General features: G+C 37.6%; 2 protein-coding genes across 10 annotated transcripts in view; one reads left to right on the top strand and one right to left on the bottom strand.

Moving 5' to 3' along the window:
- SAMD3 (sterile alpha motif domain containing 3) overlaps positions 1-12,313 on the top strand; it is a gene marked incomplete at its 5' end in the record, with an annotated part of 50,702 nt that extends 38,389 nt beyond the window's left edge. Inside the window, 4 exons of the mRNA XM_081296546.1 lie at positions 3,479-3,679; positions 11,012-11,183; positions 11,657-11,739; positions 11,961-12,313. Coding sequence (XP_081152672.1) covers positions 3,479-3,679; positions 11,012-11,183; positions 11,657-11,739; positions 11,961-12,245 — 741 coding nt within the window. The 3' untranslated portion in view covers positions 12,246-12,313. The remainder of the gene's footprint in view (positions 1-3,478; positions 3,680-11,011; positions 11,184-11,656; positions 11,740-11,960) is intronic.
- A 1,359-nt stretch (positions 12,314-13,672) lies between these two features.
- L3MBTL3 (L3MBTL histone methyl-lysine binding protein 3) overlaps positions 13,673-25,371 on the bottom strand; it is a 109,453-nt gene continuing 97,754 nt past the window's right edge. For 7 of the 9 annotated variants that reach the window (XM_081295823.1, XM_081295829.1, XM_081295828.1 and 4 more), the window contains 3 exons: positions 20,105-20,277; positions 19,805-19,867; positions 13,673-15,493 (listed from right to left, as the gene is read on the bottom strand). In XM_081295823.1, coding sequence (XP_081151949.1) covers positions 15,350-15,493; positions 19,805-19,867; positions 20,105-20,277 — 380 coding nt within the window. In that variant the 3' untranslated portion in view covers positions 13,673-15,349. The remainder of the gene's footprint in view (positions 15,494-19,804; positions 19,868-20,104; positions 20,278-25,371) is intronic. The other 2 variants (XM_081295830.1, XM_081295822.1) reach the window with 1 other exon arrangement.

Raw genomic sequence — 25,371 nt, 5'->3', positions numbered from 1 at the left:
GTTTATCATTGAAGTTCTTAAACCATGAAGAAGCTTTTCCCCTCATGGATAAAACATTCCTTGCACTTTTTATAAAACAATTCCTCTTTTCCTCAGGGATTAGTGATGCCATCTCTGTTGTCTCCCTGGCTCAGTCAGAAGCTCTGCCATGTTGCACTATTAATATCCCTACAAGAATACCAGCTTTCCTTACCTGCATAGCTGTAAAATGTCTTGATACCTTCCCATCATGGCGTTATTCCATCATGGCGTTATTCTTCTTTAGAAGGGTCTTGTTTACTCTTGAGCTTTCAAATCTTTCATATAAATTTTAGGATCAGTTTATGATGTTCTTAAAATTTTTTTTGGTTTTTGATAGTGAAACTAGAGTTTGTTCAATCTATAGCTCCATTTGGAAAATAGTGATTTCTTTATGATATTGCTGCTTTCTGTGAACATGGTAGACCTATCCACTTATTTAGATCTGATTAATATTTTCTAATAATTTTGTAATTTTCTTCATAAAGGTCTTACACATCATTCATTAGTTTTATTTCTAGGTACCTTATAGGTGTATTTTGTAATTGTGAAAAATCACATTTTGTTTGTTTGTATATTTGTATTCCATGACTCTAGAGAACTCTCAGTTATAATAAATTAAGTATGAATTATTTTGAGATTTATCTTAAACTATCACATCATCCCTCCCTCTCTTTGTGGTGCTGGGGAATGAATACAGGGCCTCAGTCACGACAGGCAAATGCTCTACCACTGAGCTATAGCACTAGTCCCAATCACATCATCTCTGAATGATGACAATTTTTGTTCTATCTTTTCCAAATTTTATACCTTACATTTATTTCTTCTTTTACTACTCTGGCATACTCATATCATAAGGTTGAATAAGAATGTAGGAGACAAACTTTTGTCTTGTTTTTGATTCTAAGAGAATCCTTTTAAAATTTCACCATCAAAAATTATGATAGGCTGGGAACAGTGGCACATGCCTGTAATACCAGTGGCTTAGGAGGCTGACACAGGAGAATCTCCAGTACAAAGCCAGCCTCAGCAATTGTGAGGCACTAAGCAACTCAGTGAGACCCTATCTCTAAATAAAATACAAAATAGGGCTGGGGATGTGGCTCAATGGTCAAGTGCCCCTTAGTTCAATCCCTGGTAACCCCCCCCCCAAAAAAAAAATGTTAGATCTAGGTTTTAGGTAGATAACTTTATCAGTTTTAAGATTTTCTTTTTATCTTGACAAGTTTTTTTTAATCAAAAAAGGATGTTGAATTTTATGAGATGCTTCTTCTTTTCATCTTATTGGTTAATATGATATATAATGTTTAAACATATTTAGATAATCCAAGTAAAATCACACAGCTGTTCATATACCATATTCTCAAAACCTACTTTTTTTCTACCCCCAACTCTTCTATAATAGTAGTCCCTAAATTGACATCGCAGAATGATAGCATGTGAAATGTAATGGGTAAAACAATCATATTTTTCTTTAGTTGAATAGAGTGCTCTTACTAGTGTTGAACTGTCATGGGAACCAGAAAGATAATAACCTCAACTCCAGACACCAGGATCCTTGACATGTATGATGGGAAAGAATTTCAGCATGCTTCAGATATTGCAACACACAAGAGATCTATATAAGAAAAGCAGAACATACACATTCAAGGGAGAAAGTGGGCTATCTTACGAAGAAGTCCTTTTAGGGATCTCAGGCTGCTCTTTGAAACTTGGTGAGGAGTGGGCATGGGAAGGTATGTGGGGATGACATCAGGCTGGTGGTCACAAGACCCTTTACAGTGGTCTGGCTGTTTTCAGGATCCTTAGGTTGATATCTTTTGCATTACCTGATTAACAGATTAATACTGGGAAAGTTCCCTATATTATAGGTTCATATCTCCCTTTCCTCAACTTATTCTAAAAATGCATGTATCGGTGGGTTAATTAACAGTGTAAAGGGTAATTTTCATAAGTTATTTTCTAGTAAATTTAAGACTGTGAGTACTGATGTGTAGATTTCCCAGAAACTTGGAAGTGACAGGCCTGGAAGAGAGACCTGGGTTGGGGAGGAACTCAAGTACAGAGCTTTCTTCCTTTGGTCTCCTTTTGTCTCCTTTTACTGACATTATTTCTTCTATCCTATCTCAAAACCAACATTGCATTTCAGGGATAAAACCAAGTTAGTTGTTCCTAGTAATCGCAACTTTGCTTATAAATGAGAATGACCTGTACTTTTCCTCTCATACTGTTCTTTGACCTTGAAGATCAACATCACTGTGGTTTTATAGAATGGTTTGCAGAGGGTCTGGGGTGTAGCTCTGTAGTAGAGTGCTTGCCTAGCAGAAGTGAGGTCCTGGGTTTGATCCCCATTACCAAAATAAAAAAGCATCAGTGGAATGGGTTGGAAAGCATTTTTTTTCCTTCCTCTCTTTTTTTGTTTCTTGATTTCCTGAAATAATCTGCATAAATTTGGAACACTGTTTCCAAAGTTAAGTAGAATTTATCTGTAGAACCTTTAGGCATTGGGATTTTCCTTGTCTTCTAATTAAATTCATGTAAGATTGTAGGAATTTCATTTTCATCTGTTCTGATAAATCATATTTTTCTAGGAATTTGTTCTCTTGGTCTATGTCTTGCTAGTCATCCTGAGTTCACAGAAATTAGATCTATCTGCCATTTTCCCAATGTGCTTATAAAGTTTTTGATGTAAGAGCATTTTAAACTCTTGATCATCTTTTCATCATTTATTTACATGTAACAACTGTTCACATTCTGATCAGCTTGGAGTTGGTCAACTTGCATTCAAGTACAGTTCAGCCAAGTTGCTCTCAACTAATTTTTCTAAAAAGATTCTCTTCTAGTTTACTCAAAGCTGATTGTCTTATATTTTCAAAAAGAATATGTGAGGTGTTTCTTAGCTGTTCCTACCACACTCAGTATACTCATTATAGCACGAACATAGTTTGATTATTTAGCATCACAAAAAAAATCTGCTGATATTATTCTGAATTTGGATTTTATGGCCTGGTTCTGCAGCTACAGAAAGTCACTTAAAAATAAAAAGACAAGCAATAGCAATAATACACCCTTAATTTAAAAACCAGTTTTTAAAATTTCTTCATAACATTTTGTCTTCTAAAATTTAAATGCATTAAAATAAACAATATCCCTGTTAGATGTGAACTTTCTGGATAATCTAGATTTCCATATAAATGGGTAAATGGAAATTAAAGAAACTTTTAGGTCTGTCAAGAACTCAGATTATAATTCCATGGTAAGTAACTAATGAGCTATTGCTTTCATTAAAACTCTCCCTTGGTTACCTAAGTTCAAGGTCAAGTATAATTACACATGGCCATGCTCCCTTTAGGAGTACATTATTAAGGCATGCAATAACAGTCTGTAATCCAGGTTTTCATGATGTATCACCTGCCACTTGAAACATGAGATTCATTGATATTTTGAAAATATTTTGCAGGAAGAATCTGTGTGTTTAGATTCTGAGGTAGATGAACATATTAACTGGTTTCAGCAAGAATATATGAAAACAGAAAAGGATTGGACAGAAATTGACAAGAGGATGAACCAGACCTTGGAAGTAAGAAGAAAGATGATTGGCAGCAGAGCACCTCTGAAGGACATTCTTAAAATGTTTCCTTTCTTGAAGTGCCCTTATCAGGTATTCTTATTTGGTTGTAACAATCTCTGATTACAGCATCAAATTGATTTCCCCTTCTTTCCTCTTAGAATAGTAAATGACACAACATAGCAAGATAGTGGATGTGATACTTAGGGTGGATGTGCGACCACTGATGGGCAAAAATTTCAGGAAGCTCCTTCAGATAATAGGCGCCAGCTGCCTGGAGAATTTCCTGGACGTATTGTGGAGGTTGGGGGATCGTTACTAGGGATATTTGACAGTGTGGATCATTTCCCCTTTGCATGCTTTTAGATAATTAAGATAGTTTATTAAGAGACTCTTAGTATGCAACATTGATCACAACAAAGTAGATTCTGAGTAAAGGAATCATTTCATAAAGCGATCTTAAAAACACATGAAGCTTGATGGATAATTCTAATACCTTTGTATTGAATTTACTTAGGGTGGTTATTCAAGGTTATTCACCACCATTTTAATTTATTTTAACAAAAGATTCATCAAAACTTTTACCAGAAACACATTTCATGGAAGAATTCAATCAACCACACTGAAAATTAAACATTTTACATATTCTTTTTCAAAAAGAAAACCCTAAACAAGAATTTGCCAATAAGTATTATTTTAATAATAATGTCAATAGCAAATATCTATGTGTTTACTCAGCAGCAGATATGTTCTCAGGGCTTTATGCAAGTTAATTAAATTATTAATCAGCCACCCTATCTTGTGTTTTGTTTGTTTTTCTGAATCTTTGGGTTGCTAGGAACAGTAATAGCCACTAGCCAGATCGACACACCTGCAAAATATAATTTTAAAGCACAAACCTGATGAACTGATGGTTTATGAAGTCTTCAAACTAGGGATCATGTTTTGAATATCAATAGTTCCTAAAGTGCCTGGCAGAGTCCTGTGTGTGACACAGCAGTGTTTGTTTGATTCTGAAGGAATTAGCTGGTGGTTGCGAAGGCTGCTGTGAACACTGATGTCACAGCCTCGGGTTCTTCCTTGGAGAGCAGCCCACCAGAGGTTTAGTGATTAAAATAGATGAATTATGGTTAAGAAGCCTTTCAAAGTGCCACAGATGATAGGAAGTCCAAGGCCCATCACGGCTGAGCCAGAAGCAAAGAATACAGATCTAGGGCTCTGTCCAAGTCTCTCGCTGTACCCTAGGTATGTTTTCCCGCCGTATTTCCTTAGGCTTTTCACCTTGTATGTCCAACATGTGGATTGGGGGACGGTTTTGGTAATGACTGTCTCTATATTGTTTTAAACAAAAGAATAAAACATTTTTAGTTCCTTTCAGGAAGCATTGCTCTAACTCAACCCTGCATAATTGGCATTTGCAATATATAAAGCCCTTGTTGTGTTTCCTAAAATTAAAGGTGACCTTACTTACAAATACCTGCTATCAGCTATCCCTGTAGCAATCCTCTGCTCCACACACCCCATGCCATTTTGAACCATATGGAGCTTGGGAGTCGTGGATACAGGTGCAGAGGAAGACAGCATCGGTAGGAGGAAGTGGTCCTGGCAATTAATACTGACTCTCCATTGCTTCCTGTACTACCCTCCTTCCCTCCAAAAAAAAAAAAAAACAAACAAAAAAAAAAAACAAAAAAAAAAAACGTTTCAACAGAAAATTTAAAAATTAAAAATTTTTTTAGATTCACTTTATTAGACTATCTAAAATATTATCAACTTGGAATTTGTCCCTGGGACCTATTGGATGTGGTAGAAGGCAGTAGGAGGGGGTTGAAGAGAGTGTTAAACAAAATTTAAACATCTACATTTTCTAACAAATACTTACAGATGCTACAGTTTTCATCTTCTGGAGAAGCTATTTCAGTCATCTTCTCTAATAACTTAAGTGAAAGCCAGGTACTGTGGCACCTGGCTGTGTTCCCAGTCACACTGGAGGGAGGTTGAGGTGGGAGGATGACTTGAGCCCCATGAGTTTGAGGCCAGCCTGGGTAACATAAGAAGGAGACCCTGTCTCAAAAAGCAAACAAAACAAAACACCACCACCAACAACAAAAGCAAACCAAGGGAAGTACATAAGAAGAATGCTAATAGTTTCAAAGGCAGTTTTAAAGAATCTGAGTTTTGCTTTTGGCTATAATGGAGTACTAGACTCATAAATGTGGATGGAACTGGAAGAACATTAGATGAGGCAGCTGCTTTCAGACATCAGTTAACAGGCATTGCAGAATTCCAATCCTTGGTAAAAGGAAAACACAGAAGATGTACCTCAGTTCTCTGCTGCAGGGTCACTTTCTGGACCTCTGCCTAGAAAGGTGGAAGCCAAGCAGAAGATGGTGGTCTCACTGAACTGGATGGGAAGGAGTTGGGGGAATGAAGAGCAGCTGGTATTTGATTTGGAGGAGAGTATATAGATGCCCATACGGGGATCCCCCAGAGTTTTCGTCTGAGCACTGGACAGCACAGGATGAGACTCGATGGTGTTTTACAGAGAAAGTCTGTTGCAAGATTGCAAGCTGATTTCAGAGGTCACACGATGTTGATAAATAAGAACTCTGCCTTGAGTGGAGAGAATTGCTGAGCCCCCAGGCATACACTTGACACTGCAGAAAAGTCCATGCCTTATGAGTGATAATCATTCCCTAAGCTTAATGTTGCCCTGTGACTAAGGACAAAACCCAAAATAGACCTGCCCAAACGAATGATAAAAATCAAGTCTGACAGGACCGGAAGAAACAACTGGTAATTTATCTGCCTGCCAGAACAAAATTTAGCCTCCTTTGAAAGAACACAATTTAATCCGAACTCCCTATGGTGGATCACTGCGTAGAGAGTGGTGCCACTCTGATTGTTACCTCTCGATTCTGGGACCGAAGTCATGGCTTTGCAAGAAATAGCACCACATTTGGGCTGGGGATATAGCTCAGTTGGTAGTGCTTGCCTCACATGCATAAGGCACTGGGTTCAATCCCCAGCACCACCAAAAAAGAAAGAAATAGCACCATGTTTTAGGTGCTGATTTGGATACCTGTCCTAGCCCTGTAAGTATTGCCCTTTAACTGATGCCACAGCCAAGTCTTTAAAGGCTTGTCCTGTCAAGCCAGTTACTAAAGGGTACGGGAACATGGTAAAATCAGTGAATTCTAGGCATCATCACCACGGAGAATCTCACAGAGAAACTGAATATGTGAAAAAAGGAACCAAATTTAAATTTAGAATGAAAAATAGCATTTATCTGAAATAAATTCTTCACTGGATGGGCCTAATAGTATATTAGAAAACACAAAGAAGAAAGGGTCTATGAATTTAAAGATAGATCAATAGAAATTATTCAATCTGGTAATGAAAAAGGATTAAGATTTATAACCTGTGGGACAAAAGCTGGTAGAAAAGGAGGATTTTCTGCACTAGGCCATTCACAGCTGGGAGTTTAGCTGTGTGGACATGGGGGAGGTTTGTGCCAATAAGTGAATACACTGAGGATAATGAGGGCTAGGTTTTTCACTACTGAAAATTGACAAGTATGGAAAAAAGGAAGGTTAGAGGAAGCCCTGAGGTGTTAGATTGGAATTGAAAGTAAGTATCTAACCTCATGGCTTTTACTATTTATATGTACATATACAGTATAGATGTTTGTATGTTTTTTTCTGTGTGCATCTGTATAGATTGTCAACCTAAATAACAAAGGGAGATTCTCCAAAGATGATGAATTTATCTGAGAATGTGTATATGTGCAATGGTGAACCCTGTGTATTGAAGGACATTAACGTAAGAAGAATATTATAAAAGCAACATGAGTAGGATTGCATAAGTTGTTTTTGAAACAATAATCACTGGCTACCAAGGATCCATATCAAAGGTGGGGTCAGTCAGAGGTTTGAGAGGTAGCTGTTGGACAGATGTTCTTGCAGAAGTATTTTTGTGTAAAGTCGTGTGACCTTTGAGCAAGGTTGTGGTTCTCAGAGGCGTTTTGTGATACTTTTTGTTATCTGGCATACATGCATGTGAGTCCTTTTTTCTCAGCTATTGGTTTTATTTATTTAGTTATTTTTTAGCATTTGACACATGTGACTCCATTTTGGTTCTGACAACTTTTGCAATATATATATATATATATATATATATATATATATATATATATATATATAAATATATTTTCTAGTTTTGTGCTATAAGAAATTCTAGTGTAACACCACCTTTGTAGTAAGGAGTACATCTAGAGCTGAAATTTTAGTTTCTAAATGCTAATATTAGCCAAGACTGCGGCAACCAGGGCTCTTGGGAGAAATGGCTGACTCAAAGGCAAGAGCAAAAAATTTAGGAAAAAAACAAAAACAAAAAAACCCAACAAACAAACAAACAAACAAACAAAAACCAAGGTGAGCCTGAAAAGAGCTAGAAATTAAGGATGTGTTCACGGACTAGTGAAATATACAAGAAGAGTACACAGGAATCAGCTTAAACCAACTCCCCACTGGCCAAACCTAGACAACTTGAGACAACAAAATATAAATAATTTAAGGATCAGATTTGAAATCATTTGATGGTAATTTATTAGTCAATAGTGACATAAACAAATATGTAAGTAAATAAGTGTAGAAGAAAAGAAAGTTCTACCCTACAATAGAAACCACTAATAAATTTAGATAGGGTAGAATAAGAAAATTGCCATTTGGCAGTAGACATAGTGACAGCTGACAGAAGCCAGAATCATCAATGGATGCTGAGTCTGGTGAATATTACATGAGGAAGGAGTTATTTACCTAAACTCAAGATACTTCCCCCCAAAATATTACAACATGTAAATCAACTTTACAGAGGACAAACTTGGCAGATTCCATCTCAACTAAGCAATAAAGGTTAATATCTCCAACACTAGAACTGATTGCCACCTTGTACTTGCTGACACAGTGAGAAACGCTGGCATTTTTGCTCCATATGCATAAATCATGAAGAAATATCATGTAAACCTAAATTGAGAGATGTCCTACAAAGTGATTAGCCACTGCTTTAAAAAATGCCAGGGACATCAAGCTGTTTCAGACTAGAGAATGAAGAGAGTAAAGGAACCTAACTCTCACCTGTGATCCTGAATTAGATCCTGGACCCATAAAAAACAAGATTGGAACAGCTGGATAATTTGAGACCTATAGATTAGATTTTGAGTGACCTTGTATTTAAGGAGAGTTATGGTTTGGATGTGGTGTCCCCCAAAAGTTCATGTGTGAGACAGTGCAAGAAGGTTCAGAGAAGAAAGAATTGGGTTATGACGGCCTTAACCCAATCAGTGAAATCATCACCTGATGGGATTATTAAGTGGTGCCTGAAGGTGTGTGTGGTGTGGCTGGAGGAGGTAGGGCATCGGGGGCATAGCTTTGGGGTATATGTTTGTATCTGGCAAGTAGAGTCTCTCTCTCTGCTTCCTGATCATCATATGAGCTGCCTCTCTCTGCCACACTCTTCTGCCATGATGATCAGCCTCACCTTGAGCACTGAGGAATGGAGTCTGCTGTTTATGGTTTGAGATTCTGAAACCATGAGCCCCCAAATAAATTTTTCCTCCTGGTTGGGTCCTTTTAGTCACAGCAGCAAAATAGCTGACTAAAACAAGGGATATGGGAGGAGGGCATGTCTACAGCTTTTTCTTCAAGTGGATCAGAAATTGGGGCAATTTACATGAAAAACATTTGTGAGCTTCTATTATTTCTTCTACTTTAATGTGAAGTTGAAATTATTTCAAAATGGTTAAAAAACAAACAAACAAACAAAAAACTCCTAGGCCTTGGGCCCAAGGAAGTGGCATTTTCTACCTTCTTCAGGTAGAATGCTTTTTTACTTCTGTCTGCTTGCTGAGAGAACCATTTTCTAAGGGTATTAATCTAGATTAGCGGTTCACTGGGCAGCCACATACCCACACCATGGGTCTCTACAAGAAAGTGCATTCCAGCCTTCTGACAACTTTCAGACCTAATCTTTGGGCAATTTACCTACTTTCCATTTTTTATTAGTGCATTATAATTATACATAATAGTGGGATTTCTTGTTACTTATTTGTACATGCATATAATACAACAATGTAATTTGGTCGATTTCTTTCCCCAGTATCCCCTTTCCCTGCCTTCCTGGGGCATCTTGTGACCTACCAAAATACCCAAGCAACAGTGAGGCCCAATGAACAGTGCATAAATTGTTCTTTACAATTTTAAGGAAGGCAAGGATTAAATTAATGCATAGTAATGTAGATAGCTAATAATCTGAATAATGTTACTCAATGGCAACAAAAAATGTCAACAATGTTACTAATATCAACAAAAAGAGTGAGGGGGCAGTGGTGGTGGAATTCTCTGAGGGGTAGAATTTAGGAAATGGAAACAAAAGGTGGTTTTGAGAAAAAGGAGCCTTCATAAAGGCAAACTGGCTTTGCTTTGACTTTGTAGTCTAATCTTCTGCACTTAAATTGTTTTGACTTAAATTGGAAGATCTCTGATCTTCCAACCTAGAAAGTACTCCCTCCCCCTTTAAGATGCTATGGTTAGGAGCTTTCCAAGGGTTGCTTCCCAAAGTCCGGAAGTTTTCTTCTTTTACCTCTTGTTGGACACTGCCAAAACATAACAATGGTGTTTACCTAGAGAAATGTAAGGTCCTAGAATCCTAGCTGGGTAACCCAGGAGCCAACATACATACTCTGGAATCCTCATCATTTCATTGGCCCTGCATCTAATACTTTTCTTTTTTTTTTTTGTATCAGGGATTGAAATCAGGGGCACTTGACCACTGAGTCACATCCTCAGCCCTATATTGTATTTTATTTAGAGACAGGGTCTCACTCATTTGCTTAGCATCTTGCAGTTGCTGAGCCTGGCTTTGAACTCACTTTTCTCCAGTCTCAGCCTCCCAAGCTGCTGGGATTACAGGCATGTACCCCATGCCTGGCAAAGTTTTAATTCTTAAATAATTTTACTTTCAATTCTAGAAATGGAAAACCCGTCATTCCATAAAATAAGTGTTCCCCAAAGCTTTAATTCTATAGGTTTAGAATTTTGTCATGTCCATTATTTATCTTTTCTTATTCATTTTAGGCTTTCATTTTTTTTCTCCTCCCTCATCTTAAGTATTTACTTCCCTACCAAAGCTACTAAAATAATTAGTATGTATTTTAAATCAGCATTCAAAGCTTAACTCTAAAGTTATTTACTTCCTTACATAACATATGTATATAATTATATATATATGAGAGAGAGAGAAAAAGAGAGAGAGAGAGAGAGAGAGAGAGAGAGAGAGAGAGAGAGAGAGAGAGAGAGAGAGAGACATGGAAGTATATGTGTGTGTGTGCTTTTCTTATGATCTGATATTGCTTTCTTCTTTTATCAGATATTCAGAGAATTCCAACTTCTTACAAGAACAGATATTTATAAGAAAACAAGGCACATTTTGGAATCCTATTCAGAAAAAATACTGACTGCTTTTTCAGTTGTGGACAATCCAATCAACATTGCATTGCAAGAAAAAATGAAAGAGTACACAGATGAAGATATGTTGAAGTGTTAGTAAACCTGGGGTGGGGTGAGCCGGTCTCTGTTATCTGTGTAATGCAGGATAATTAGGAAAGCTCTGCTTTGGTAATAAGTACAATTCAATGAAACATTGATGTGGGGGAAAAAACAAATTTTCAAATGGGGAAAAATGGAGGTATGGATTTAAAAAGTACACTCAATACTGTGAAATTATGTTGGGGGAACTAGTAACCTGTTAGTTTTATTATACAAATCACAAATTCTATCCTGAAAGCTGCAGGGTACAGAATTTGTCTCTCCTGGAAGTTACCTGGAAAGCAAACCATGAGGTCTCCAGGTTTATTACATGTTGACTTAAATAAAAGGTTGTGAAGCATTCCTCTAAGGCTAGCTTGTTCTCTGTGGAACCTAACTGTAAGAGTCCAGATGTTTTAACACCAGCTCTGTTTACAACTGTCGGAAACCTATTTTTACTCAGATACCAACATGTTTGCTCTGACAGATATGAAGATGACAGCCACATGTTTACTCCTCCCAGATGTTTTTGGGGATGATCCCAGCCTTTTTGCAGTTGTGAATGAGAAGGTACGTGTGTGAATGGCCACTGGTTTGCCATTCTACACCTCCATATGGCAATTTATTTAAAAGCACCACAATGGTCCACTTGGAAGTCTGTTTTGTCATATTTGTAGATATGCTACATTGTAACAAGCTCATTCATTGTGATTTTATGGTTCAGTTCAGGCGTGTTTGATTATTTAGCTACTTTATCCATCATGGGGTAGTGACTCTGTTCTTTTTTACAGGTTCAAGTGTCCACGCCTGTGTTGGAAGTTAAAAACCCTTTCAATATCGACGTCTGTGAGTTTTCTTTATATTTAGACAAAGAGAAGCTCACAAAGGTGGATGACTGTGTGACAGCCGTGGCGGCTCTAGTAGCTACCTTTCATGTATTTGGGATTGAGTGTCCAAGAAGACTGTCCCAAACCCTCAACTTCCTAGAGACACTGATCTTTGATACGCATAATTCCTGTTTCCCTTCTTTGAAAAAAAAGGAAAGGGAAGTAGGATTTCAGCCCCCAGTTACTTAACAGCTATTAAATATTGTATCAGAATTTATCTCTGGGACAAGCTTTATAAAAAATTGTTTTGATTTAGGATTCTGGTAGAGGTAGTATTATAATATCATCTATAAAATCAAAGATATTAATGAATCTAAATACCTTCAATCTTTACACTCAAACTTAAGTTCTTTGCAAAATTCTGTAATAAATACTACTGAAGCAATTAACACATTCTTTCTTTATTTTGATTTGTGTTTTTAAAATTTCCATGGTCAAAGCTTTACTTTCAAGGGTGCCCTCCTTAGTTTTTAAAAATGATAGTCCGCACTTCAGGAAAACTCAAATCCTTCCAGTTAGGATATGGCCTTGCACATAATTTGATGTGCCCAATTTTCAGCTGCACATTTATGGTCTGTGGGCAGCCTCCCTGTCTTTGGTCTGACTTGTAAACATCCTGAACTTGAACATTTTAAGGGGCACATACCTGTAGTTCTCTTACCCTGATGACTTGTCTGGTCCCAAGCGGCTGGTTTCCTTCACTCACTTATTGAGAGCAAAGGTACCGTAGTACTGAGGTCTCGTATTGCCAGATGATCTTGCTGGCCAAGCTTCTGCTGTGTCCTGTGTCCACCTTTTACTGCTTCCTTCCCAAGGGAGTAGTGCTGCATGCCCACTCTCTACTGCCCAGAGTCCCACATGAGAACTCTGCTCCCAACAGTGGTGGCACAAGAACTCTTGCTTGGGTCTAAAAAGACTCAGTGTAGTCTTACTTTTTTTTAGAATATTACACAGGGAAAAGCTACAAAACTAGTTTGTTTGCAATTCTGCAGTACTACAGACTGAACCCAGGGGTTCTATACCACTGAGCTACATCCCCAGCTCTTTAATTTTTTTTTTAATTTTCATAGAGGATATCATAAGTTGCATAGATTGGCCTTGAGTTTACACCCTCAGGGATAGAGTGTTGAGATTTCCATGGAATCTTGTATCACCCCAATGATGCATATGCCTTGCCTCTACCATACAATGGCACACTGTCTAGATTGGATGTGTTAAGTATGATTTAGAAATCTCATTACAACATACGCTTTAAACTAGAAATGAAAAATTTCTGATGTGTATAAGTCCTACTTGACAAAACCATGTAATTTTAAATTTTTTGTTGTTGTTATTGCTCATCATATCTTGGGACATAGTTTGACAAACCATACTAAATCCTAATCCTAGAGATTTATTAGATAGATGCCCTTTTTCATGTCCTCCTTTTTGTGGTCTTGAGGACCAAACCTAGGGCCTCATGTTGCCGGGCAAGCACTCAACCTCTGAGCTACCTCCCGGCCCCTACATGGCTGTCTCAACAACCCTTATGCTTGATGTTGTCCCTGATCTTGTTCTACCTCTCCTGTGTGGCAAGCTTCCTTAAAAATCATACATGTATAAAAAAGTATCTGTAATTAAGACTTTATTTCATTTATATCACGTATAACAAGTGCAACTTGAATGTACAGATTCTGAACAGAACATAAAAACGGGGGAAAAACCAACAACGAAAACTTATTTATCAGATTCATGCAAAGAAATGAATGGGACACTACAGATGTCACTGACCCTCTTTTACCTTAAATCATGACAAATGCAAAGGACTGCTAACAGATCCCAACAGGGCACATTAAAGGAAGTTCTACATCAGGAAAAAAAATGAGAGCAACTAAGGAAAGGGGTGGGACTTTCATCAGAATTCAGACAGCATGCTACAAACTTACTTTCTATTTTTAAAATAGTCCTTGAATAAATGTCTAATCCTGGAATTCAAAAGTACATCGAAAGACTGACAAAATAATTTACTTTTTCCCTTAGAAATGCATTCTTACAAAAGAAACACTGCCAACTATCAGTTTATAGATAATCAAGGGTTTTCATTTAAAGTGCATCCAAATGCTCAGATAGTGAGGCAAAGTATTTTACAGAAAGGGGAATCCTTCCAGAAGGGAGGTTCTTGAATGACTGCTTTGGGATTCACCTCCCTGACCTATGAGCACAGACATTTGTGTCTGAGGGTGCGGCTCCCTCACTCCAGGCCCGCAATATAAAACCTAGACACTTATTCTTCAGCCAACCCTGAAGAAAGTCTTTGGGTTTGGAGGACACCTCAAGACTGGAGACAGCTCTTCATGGATTAGTGTTTCCACCAACAGAATGAGCCTTTCATTGCTGAAAAGCTACTTCAATGACAATTAGAGAAAAGCTCAAGATAATCTCATAAACAGTTCAAGAGCCCTACAAACAGCCCCCCACTGCAATGTAACCACACATTCCTCTGGAACCATCTGACTCTCGTAAACAACACAGGCACCACGATGTATGATACTGATGCCACTCAGATATGCTACCTAATTTATTTATGTTTATATATTTTATTTTTCATTTCCATTCTTTTATATACATGTTTTTGGTAATTATAGTAAAGATGCTGGTGAAAAGTAATTTGTTTAAGATTTCACATAATGCGTGCAAAAGTAAAAACACTGATTTGAAGAAAAGTAATTTTTACAACTCTTCGGCCCCAACAAATGATGACAAGCAGTTAGGCAATACCATGACTTGCAAAGTTATACTTAGCATCATGTTGCAATTCAAAATATGGCACAAATGAACAATACAGGTAACAGTCCCACTGGCTAGACTCAGCCAGGTTTTGACTAATTTGGTATAAGTTGAAATTCAATTATATAAAAAGGTTTCTGAAAGTACTGAAAAAGAAAAAAGTGTACATGAAAGAGAATTCAACAATGTTTACAAAATGCCAAAGTTCTTACCCTGCCCCCCCTTACCATAAATAATTAATGAGGTCCCCCTTTCCCCCACCCCCCAGCCTCAAAAAGATTTACAAAGATAAATTTAGCTCAGTGAACAGAACCAAAAGATGACTGTTGTTAGACAGTACCTGGTTAAAAGCTCAAGCACTTTCCTAAGAATTCATATATATTGTCTCTTGAGGAATATAAATATCAGATAGTGTTGCTCTTTTGAGTTTTCGAGACTTCTCGCTTAGGAGTTATATCCGTCCTTGTGCTTTGAATAAAACATGAGCTTTAAAGCAGAAAGCTGATGGTCCTCAGAATCCACCATCTTCAAAGTTCATTGTGAGAATTCTTCTCTGCAGCTTTGAACATCAGAATAGAATTGAAAATTTTGAGAGCAGGGCCCAGCTTAATGCTCATGATTTTAACAATGTCCGTTTGAGTCATGAGTAGAAATGCTTCTCCATCAATTTGCTAAAATATGGGGAAGAAACAGAAGAATGTGAATTAGCCAGGAGTTGTGCTGTGGAAGCATCCAAGGTTAAGTTCTTGCTGGCCTCCACACAGGAGCTACACAGAGGCTTGGTGTGCAGCTGCATTTCCCAATATTACCTAACCCAGACCACTCAAATGTGGCCTGGAAGCAGAGCCCACAGGAAAATGAAAGTGCCCATCCCTTCTTGTGATTCCCATGAGTTAGGTGCCTAGTCAAGAAGAACATAGGAAAACCTAGGGTGCCCCACATCTAGTTCAGCAGACTTTTAAATTAAAGATAATAAGCACACAATGTGGACATAAGCCAAGGAATTCGAGAAAGCATTCAGCTTACATGCTAACATTTTTTTTTTTTAATTTGTCCTCTACCATGAAGGAAAAAGGTGACAAGGATGACATTTACTTCTAGCATAGTCATAATTAGTCTTTACATACATAGAAGAAAAATAATCAGCAGTGTTACCACATGGACAACAGTAAGAAAGACCCTCCTCTCTCGGGGCTACTTCTAAGATAAACGGCCTATTCGTCTAGAGAGCACTTTCTGGTTCAAAGACACACTGCCACAAAGATGTTGTCTGATGTTCTTGGTGGAGAGATTTTATAGTTTTTTTTTTTTTTTTTGCATGACTTTCAACTTTTGGGGCATTCCACCACCTTAAAATACATTAATTCACTCCTCTTTAGTTTATCCCTTTGCATAAAAAGTAAAATACACTCATTTTCCCTCTTAGACTGCGTTAGAAACTTCTTACAGCAATATTGCATTATGTAGTTGAATTATGTCCCCTGCAAATTCATGTGCCAATGTTCTAACCCCCACAGTCCCTCAGATTGTGACCTTATTTGCAAATAGGGTCATTGCAGATGTAATAAGATGAGGTCACACCAGAGTAGGGTGGGCCCCTAGTCCAACATGACTGGTGTCCACAAAAAAAGAGGGAAATTCAGACATAGAGACAGATACACACAGAGGGAAAACAGGGAACAGTGGCCGCAAGTCAGAAGGAGAGGCTGCTTCCTCAAGTCTGTAGGAGGAGGCAGCCCTGCCCCACCTTGACTTCTAGCCTTCTTCAGATTTCCAGCATCCAGCACTGGATAATAAATTTCTGTCATTTTGGACACTTACCTGTTTGTAATGGTTGCCCTAGCAAACCGATATAACCCTGAATTCTGCAAAGAGTTCAGTAAACAAAGGCTGACATAATAAAATAGCCATTTCTTAAGATCTCTCTTCTCTAAAAATAAAAAGCCCTGTTCATCTAAATTGACTATATAGTATATATAATGTACTTAACTATTAAGAACTAGAGTCATCTTATTCAAATTCAAGTAATAATTATGTGGAAAAAAAGGTTTATTGACCTCAGTAAGAAAACCATCTGCTGCAGTAAGCTAGACGGAAGGACTGCCAGGTTGGAAGCGGATTCCATGTTCTGGAAATTTGGCTCTGGTTTCAATTGCTTGTGCTATGAAGAAGGCCAGGAAGAAAGGCAGGGCTGATAACATTTCACTCAATCAAGGAAGACCCTGGCAGAAGGGACAGCCTGACAGAAGTCTTCTAGATCCTTAATGAAAATGTCAAGTAACACATTGCATCCCAAGGAGCGCACAAGAGACTGATGAGTTGATTCCAATTCTGGACCCTACTGGAGGTTTGCAGCAGCCACCGAATATCCTTCAATGTCTATGTAAGACTTTAACATGACAGGTGACTGAAGAAAAGGAACATGTGGAGAACTGAGAGGCTGGGATTTGAAGTTAAGGGTTAAATTTTGGTAGATTATTATTTATAAGATTGTGCTAGAATGAAAAAAAATCTTGAAGCCAGTGCCTAACTCTGTGTTATCTCATACAAGCTGCTCTGATGTGTGGCTCTAGAATGAACTTCAAGTGGAAGGACATAAACGGAAGGAAGTGCATTGTGAGAACAGTGATCACTGCACTGTGTTACTGGGCTTACTTCTGATTTGCTTTTGTAATGCACACATAGTGGCCTGACTCTATAGATGAAGTGTTGTGCTAAAGCCCTAAACAAGGAAGAAGGGTTAGGAACTCAGGACCTCTTCCTTCTTTTTCACTGTTCTTCCCTCCTTCCCAATGCTTTTATTCTGTAAACCACAATGACATAGTTCGTTGGAGTCTTTCTCAGAGTATAAAGGTATTAGTATATGCACTCAATGAAAGCATTCTAAACACCTATTATATTCTAAACACTCTTTTGAGGACGGGGCATATAGCAAAGAATAAAACAGATAAAAGCAAAATATGCAAGCAAGCACAACCTCTCTGTGGAGTTTACATTCCAGGAGTGGGAGACGACAATAAGCAACAGACACAATAAGGAAGCAAATTAATTAGTAAGTTAGAAGGCAATTATGTGTTCTGAGAAAACAGAGCTGGCTGGGGAGATGAGTGGGCAGTTGAGCGGGGATGCTCGAGTAGCAGCAGATGGTGATTTCAAGGAAGACAGTCAGGGCAGGACCAGTTGAAAAGCTGGCATCAGAGCAGAAGGAGACAGTCATGTGAGCATTTGGAGGAAGAGCATTCTAGACAGAGAAGAGCCTGAGCATGTCTGGACAGTCTGAGGAGACCAAGGAGGCTGGCGTGTGGAACTGTGATGGGCAGCCTAAACAACGAGGCCAGGCAGCAAGGGGTGTCAGGGTGCAGACCCCTGTCAGGACATGGGATTTTACTTAGATACTGGAAGAACCTGAACAGAGAAGTGACATGATCTGCAACTAGGTGTGTTTTAAAAACACAGATTCCACCCTCTTCCTCTCTCTGCACCACTACCCTGGATTGGACCATCATCTCACACGTTGATTCATGCAACAACTTCCTAACAGGTCTCTCTGCCCCTTTTTGCTCCCCTGTATTCTATTCCCAGCACAGCCAGAAATACCATATCAATTTGAGTTTGAAATCAAACCTTACTTTAACTATATAATACAGCAAATCTATATGGATTATCTAGCTATTAACAGAATCAAAAAATAGAATTTACAAAATAAATTGACTGCTTGTTTATTTTAAAAAATATTTATCATTTTTAAAGGTAATGACCACATGATTCTTTCAAAGAAAGCACAATGGCTCTAGTGTGTGAATCTAAGGCTATGCAGGGATAGAAAATTCACTCAGAATAGTTTACACAAAGACAGGACTTAGGGGGAAAAAAACCCAAATGAGCAACTGGCAGCTAGAAATCAGCTACAAAGAAGACAAAACTTTTCTTCAGTAGGAACATAAACCAGAAAAAAAAGGGGATGTTTAAAATTAGATCCTTGTGCATTTTAATTGGCATCCATCTAAAGAATAATTATATCTAACAGTTTAATGAGGCCTACAACCAGTTGCTGAATTCTCAGCTGCCCTTACACTCTTGCAATGCTCTTAGCTGCAAGTGTGCTAGTCTTAAAAGCTGAGGTCTATACGTGAGGCAAACAAGGTGTGCATGAGTTTAACTGTAGACAGCAGGTGCTGGAGAAAGCCTTCTGAAATTATGCAGTCTGTTTTCTGCGTGTGGCAGTAGTACACACTACCAAAATCAGAGCATTAATGGACTGCTCTGCTTAGGAGAGATGACAGGCAAGTGGCTTATTTTTACAAATCTCTGGTGAAAAGGGTTTCCTGCTGTACTCTGACTGCATCACCTCTAGGGTTGTAAGAAAGCAAATTCCTACTTATTCTAATGTTCAGTCCGGGTGGTCATTATTAATCATCCCTTATATTCAATTTTTGGAGAAGTGGTGAAACAATAAATAAAATAATCTTCCCAAAGCAGACTGTGATAAATGTCTATTATTATACATAATAATGAGAAATATTTAAGAGGTAAGGGATTGTTTTTAGCAATAATGGTAATATTATTTATTGTAAGTATCAAATATAGTTAATCTTGGTATTGTTAGAAAAATATTTGAAAATAAAATAATGGAAACTAATTTCACTTTATTAAAAAAATGTTGCATATTTCTCTTTTGGGCTTCTTTTTATGTTATGAGCTACATAAGTGTATGCTATTGAGTTTTGTGTTTTTTAAAATAACGAGTCTAATGCTCCTGTGCAGAATAAAATGGTACTTACAAACATTCCTTTGGCTCTCATCTACCAAGACATTTTTACGTAACTCATTACTGCTCTCTGTTAGACAACTATATGTCAATTTGTCAATTTCAACATAACCCATTTCTCGATTCTGCCAATTCAATGTATTTCCCCATTGGATGCACTCCAGTGCTTTGATCCCATTAAATGACATTAATAGCAATTTAATGGAATACTTACTTCATCTTTAAACACCTTTCCATGTTCTTCACACCCAGGTAAGCTCTGTATGAATTCTGACACCTGTCAAAAATAATGCCAAATCTCTGAGTTAAAAAACAAACCAAAACAAAAAACTCAAATGCTACAGGTTCAAAATATTTAACCCAGATGTTTTAGGAATCTGTTAGAATAATTCCTTCTCTTACAGGGAGTAGTGGGGAAAAAAACCCAAACAGTACCCTATCTACTCTCAGTGTGTCAACTTCCATAAGTCATTACTCTTATACCTGCTGCCTGAGACAAGAAAATAAAATATACCTCATCCGTGCTCCATTTGGAAACTTTACTCGCAGGGATTCCAGCAACAGTTGGAAGAAGTTTGCTCTGCTGCTCCCAGCGCAAGGGCAGACATGGAATTGGGGACTTAAAGGACAGAAAGACAGCTGACCTACGCTGTGCCTGCTGTACAGTAGGCTCCTCCCGGGCACCTGCTCAATTGAAACAAATGGGATATCATTCTCTGAAAGCAGCAAAAAAGCCCCAAATGCCATGCATGTCCCCCAGATGATGAAGTTGTGGAAAGCGGAGGAAGTTTAGTGGGATTCTTTTCAACATCATGTCACTGAACAATCACCATCTCCTTTGTCTTTACTGAAGGTCACTGGAAAAAATCAACCACATTCAACTTACATGTTTGCTACAGCATCCATTATTAAAGCCATGTTTCATTATGTCGTTCAGTGTTGCCTCTTGAATGCTACAGATGAGAAATGTGCCACAAGGAAAGTAACTCTCACCTTGGTAAACTGTTCCTCTTTCTGCCTCAGAAGTCATAGAGGGAACAGTTGCCAGTTTGCAGGCCCAAGGGCAGCAACTGTGCTCACCAGCTGGTTACTATACTTGTTCCCCCTTTTGACTCCACCTTGGTTTGTTTCTAATTTACTAATCAGGGTGACTTTTATGTAGCCAACTTAATTTTTTTTTTATTGAAAGGAGATAAGAAATTACTGCAACGAAAATAAAGAAGCAGAAAGGCAAATGCTTTTGTGACTCTTCACTTGCGCAGATCAAACTTAAATTTTCAGAATTTTCTATTTACATGCTAGATCTTCAGAAATCAAACAGGTATGCCGCTGCTTTGTAAAAACAGACATTCTCTAGCAAATGACCTCTGTCCTTAGAACTCTTGACTCAGACTGCCAGCAGAAGAAAGGCAACTCTTCCACAATAGACTCCCATCACATACAGGTCAGCTGCGGGGATATTTCAAGTCCATCAAAAATCCTTGCCAAAATGGCTACTTAGTTTAGGTTTTTCCCTTTTTTTTTTTTTTTTTTTGCATGCATTCTCTCTAAAAATATATTCAAGTAAGCTTTTTTTTTTTTCCCTTGAAGAATAAGATTTATAGAAAGGCACACTGAATTTTCACAAAGTAAACATATCCAAGTAGTCAACAACCAGATCAAAAAGAAGGTGGCCAGCACATTCTTATAACCCCACTGGTTCCCACCAAGGGTAGCTATTTCCCTGACTACGAACATGGTCAATTCATTTAACATTTTGGAACTACAGTTAACTGAGATCACTGGTTTCACTGAATAGCATATCTGTGAGATGCTTATGGTCCACATAACGACAAGCTCTTGAGAAATGCATATTCATGATCTATGCCCATTTTGTCCACTGGGTTGTCTTTTCTTGTTCTCACAGATTTACAGATGTTAGCTAAGTATACCCTAGGTAAGGCTCCTTTGTTGGAAAAACACATTACAAATCTCTCTCCCACTCTGAGTCTTCCTTTTTACTTAATAGGATCTTTTGAAAAACAGAAGTCCCTAACTGTAATAATGGTTATTATTTTTTCCTTGTATGCTTAATGCTTCACATGTCTACTGAAGAAATACTGTTTTCCCCAAAGTCATAAGACGTCTACTCAGTTTTCCTCTATAAACACTCTATGTGCATTTCTTACATTTAGATCTACAATCCATCTGAATTTATGTTTGGGGTATTTATGAGGTAAGAATAAATATTAGTGTTTTTCACACATGGATTTCTAACTGCTCAACCACAATTTACTGAAAAGACCATCCTTTTTCTACTATAATGAAGTGCCAGAGTTTCCATCCAGGTTTTTCATTTTGACATACTGACCTCTTGACCTCAGCACTATCACTTTGTAAGTGTCCTAATATCTATGAAGTAATCTTCTTCAAGATTGCCTTGGCTATCTATCCTTTCTTCTTTGCATTTACATGGAAATTTTAAAATCAGCTTGGAAAAACAAATGAGAAATGATGTCTTCACAATAGCAAGTCTCTCAATCCATGAGTACAGCATATACCTCTATTTCTTTGGGTCTTTTTAAAAGCTCTCATTAATATTTTGCCATTTTCATCTAGAGATCCTGCACACCTTTTATTAAATTTATTCCTAAGCATCAGATGTTTTCTGATGTTGTTACAGAGGCACAGTTTTCTTAAAAATCATTTCCTCTTGCTCTATTCTGATTTTTTTTCCTCTTCAGCTAGTCTAATCTAAAATTTAAATTGTTCTAAATGTTATCAAGTCACTTTACAAGGTCAAAAATCTATTTTTACATGAGCTAAAACCTACTGGTCCTGATTCTGCTCTGTTAGGCCCACACAGCAAATTTTCTCCTATCATTTCATATGAAACATCTCTCAACATTTTTAAATTTAAATTTAAATTTTTAAAAATCTTTCAACATTTAAAAAAAAGTCACTATAACTCTTTCCACATTTCATTCAATCAGTCTCAAGGTTTTAGATCATCATCTGATTTTACCAAACCAAATGTATAAACCAACACCAGTTTGTTTTATTCTTTTTAAATTATCCAGAGCTCAAAGTAGTTTTGTGTAGCCAGATAATAGGATAGAGGCTGGGAAGTATCTCAGTGGTAGAGTGTTGCTTAGCATGCACAAGGAGCTGGGTTAAATTTCCAGCACTGCAAAAATAAATAAATAAATAAATAAATAAATAAATAAGGGTAGATGAGGGGAGGCTAGGGATTGGGGATGTAGCTCAGTGGTGGAACACTTGCTTTGCATGTATAAAACCCAAGGTTCCAACTCCAGCACCAAAAATAAATAATAATAATAATAATAAAATTAAAAGAAAAGGGAGAGGGGTTGGTGACACCTTAAAAACATTCCTTTAATCTCAGATATTCCCAAGAGTTTAATAATCATTTGAAATACAATCACTGTGTATATGTCACAAGACAGGCTCAAATGAAATGGTAAGGTTTCCAATTCCAAACTAGAGTAAAATAATAGAAATTACTTAATTATTTGTGTCTGACTGTTTGCCACATACAGTTCTTTTTAAACCCAAACTCTACCCTGCCCTATGTATATATTCCATTGACACCTGGCACTTTTACTCTGTCACTATAGCTCCATTCTATTTCCTACTACAAGTTATATTACTTGTTCATCACAGTTCTTTTCCAATGCTCCTACATTATTCCTCAGAAAAATAACTCTAAATTACTAAAAAACCTAAACTTCCTGTATTTGTGGTGACTTCTGCATGTCTTTGGACTTGATAGTATAAGCAGGCCTTAGACACATACTTCACCATTCCAATCCTAGTACCAACTTTACTTCCTTCACTTTGAGACTCCACTTCCATTTGCTGAATCTTCTGTGCTGACTTATGCCCAGAGATCCACTGTTATTTTTTGACAAAAGGGGTAACTGCAGTGTTTACCAGCCATAGAACATACCATCTCCTATGATTCTAGTCCAAGAGGAATAAAAGCAACTTCATTTGAGTGAATCTGTATTTGATTCTGTGAATTGCTTAGAAAAGTGAATCCAGGTTTTTACTTAATGTGTGATAGAGACTAAAATAAACGCAAAAACATTTTGGCTCCAATGACTGGCTCAGTGTCAAGAGCAAGAAATGGTTAGTCTGAATGTGCACAATATGTTTTGGAAAACACAGTGTTTTGTTCTGTGAGACATTTCCACCACAAGCATTTTATTAAGATTCTCTTTCTTACTATCCTCCTTTGCAAACCAACTACCTGCATGAAAAATAATACTGTTAAGGAGTTTCCTATAGTTTTCAAGTTTCCTAAAATAAAAATTGACCAAATATATCTGTTTAGATTGTTTTGACTCTTTTGTGTTCCTTTAAGCCAATGACAAAAGTGAAACCAAAACCTTCAAATGCCTGCTCGCTTTCTAGTGTTGAAACAGTGCCATGAAGGAGTTTGTCTCTAATATGGGGAAACTGAGACCCAGCCCTCATATACCCAAAACCACACTGAGAGATAGGAGCCACACCAGTGTGTGGCCTGATCTCTTTTGCCTCTTGATATAAAATATAGGGTCTGGATCCAGATAGCGAGTTCTGGAATACAGCTGAGAGGCCCAGATTCAAATCCCTACTCTGTCAGTATAATATTGGCTAAACCAATTTACATGTAAGGATTACAAGATATTTTCTAAATGTTTATCCTAGCATCTGACATGTACTAAGCACTTGGCAAATGGGAGAAATTACTACAATCTTGAAAGAAAGGCATGCAATTGACAGTGTATTGGACAAAATGAAGAAGACACAACAATCTGTCTCAGCTAATATTCCAGAAGACTACAAAATATGTTCTTAATGTGAAAGGAAAAAATAAAACCAAAAGAAATGGGATACATCTGGTCACTATTTTTTTTCCCCTCAAATGAGGTTAACTGTTAACTAAATATAAAATGATCAACAACAAGTGTTTGGGTAGAATAAGTAGATTCAAAGGATCGAGGAATACAGAGATTATTAACTTCCAAGACACTTAACCTCAGGCATGAAAGATTTTTGAAGATCACTTCAAGTTAACAATCAAAATAAACAGACTTCAATGGAGGAAAAACTGGAGCCTGGTTTTTCCAGTAAGAATCTGGCACATTACAAAATGGCGTTCAACTTTTTAAAGATATAAGCCCCCTATGAGAGAATTCTTGAAGGAGAGAAAACAAAACCATAGAAGCATGAGAGTTTAAACTTGAAAGCCAATCTACAGAATTCTTTATTAATGGATCTTTCCACCATGGTGGAAATGAGCTATTTATCCCTTCAGGTAGAGAAGATGAGAGAAAGAAGACTATCAAATTATATTCCATAAAAGCCTCTAAATGTCCAATTCCACAACAGGGCATGAATCATCCAAAAAGGGCTTATAATTACGCATACTGTGCTGAATTAAACTGAATTAATTGAAGAGACATGGGAGGAATCCTTTTTTTCTTTTTCTAAAACCAATTTGTTCCAAGATTCCAAACAAAATCATCTTCGTGGACCTACTGAGTCACTAAACCCTATTGGGTTTGGAAAGACATTCAGGGCGGCTGCTTCTCAGTCTTCTTTGTGGTTAAGTGCAGCCCACTGCAACGGGCTTCCCCTCACTGCTCCGTAGCACCCCCAGCCCCGCCAGATCTGGAAGGACCACAGGAATAGAACTGAGAAGGGGCACTGCTGGGCACCTCCTGGGCTCAAGGGAGTGGGCCGCAATGCAGCACCTGTACCTGACCTTCACCTTCACAAGATCTGAAGAAGGGA

Source organism: Spermophilus citellus (genome assembly GCF_964194105.1).
Source record: "Spermophilus citellus genome assembly, chromosome: 5".
In the NCBI taxonomy this organism is placed as follows: domain Eukaryota; kingdom Metazoa; phylum Chordata; class Mammalia; order Rodentia; family Sciuridae; genus Spermophilus; species Spermophilus citellus.
Note: the sequence above shows the minus strand (reverse complement) of the source record. Positions and strands in the feature narration are given on the sequence as shown.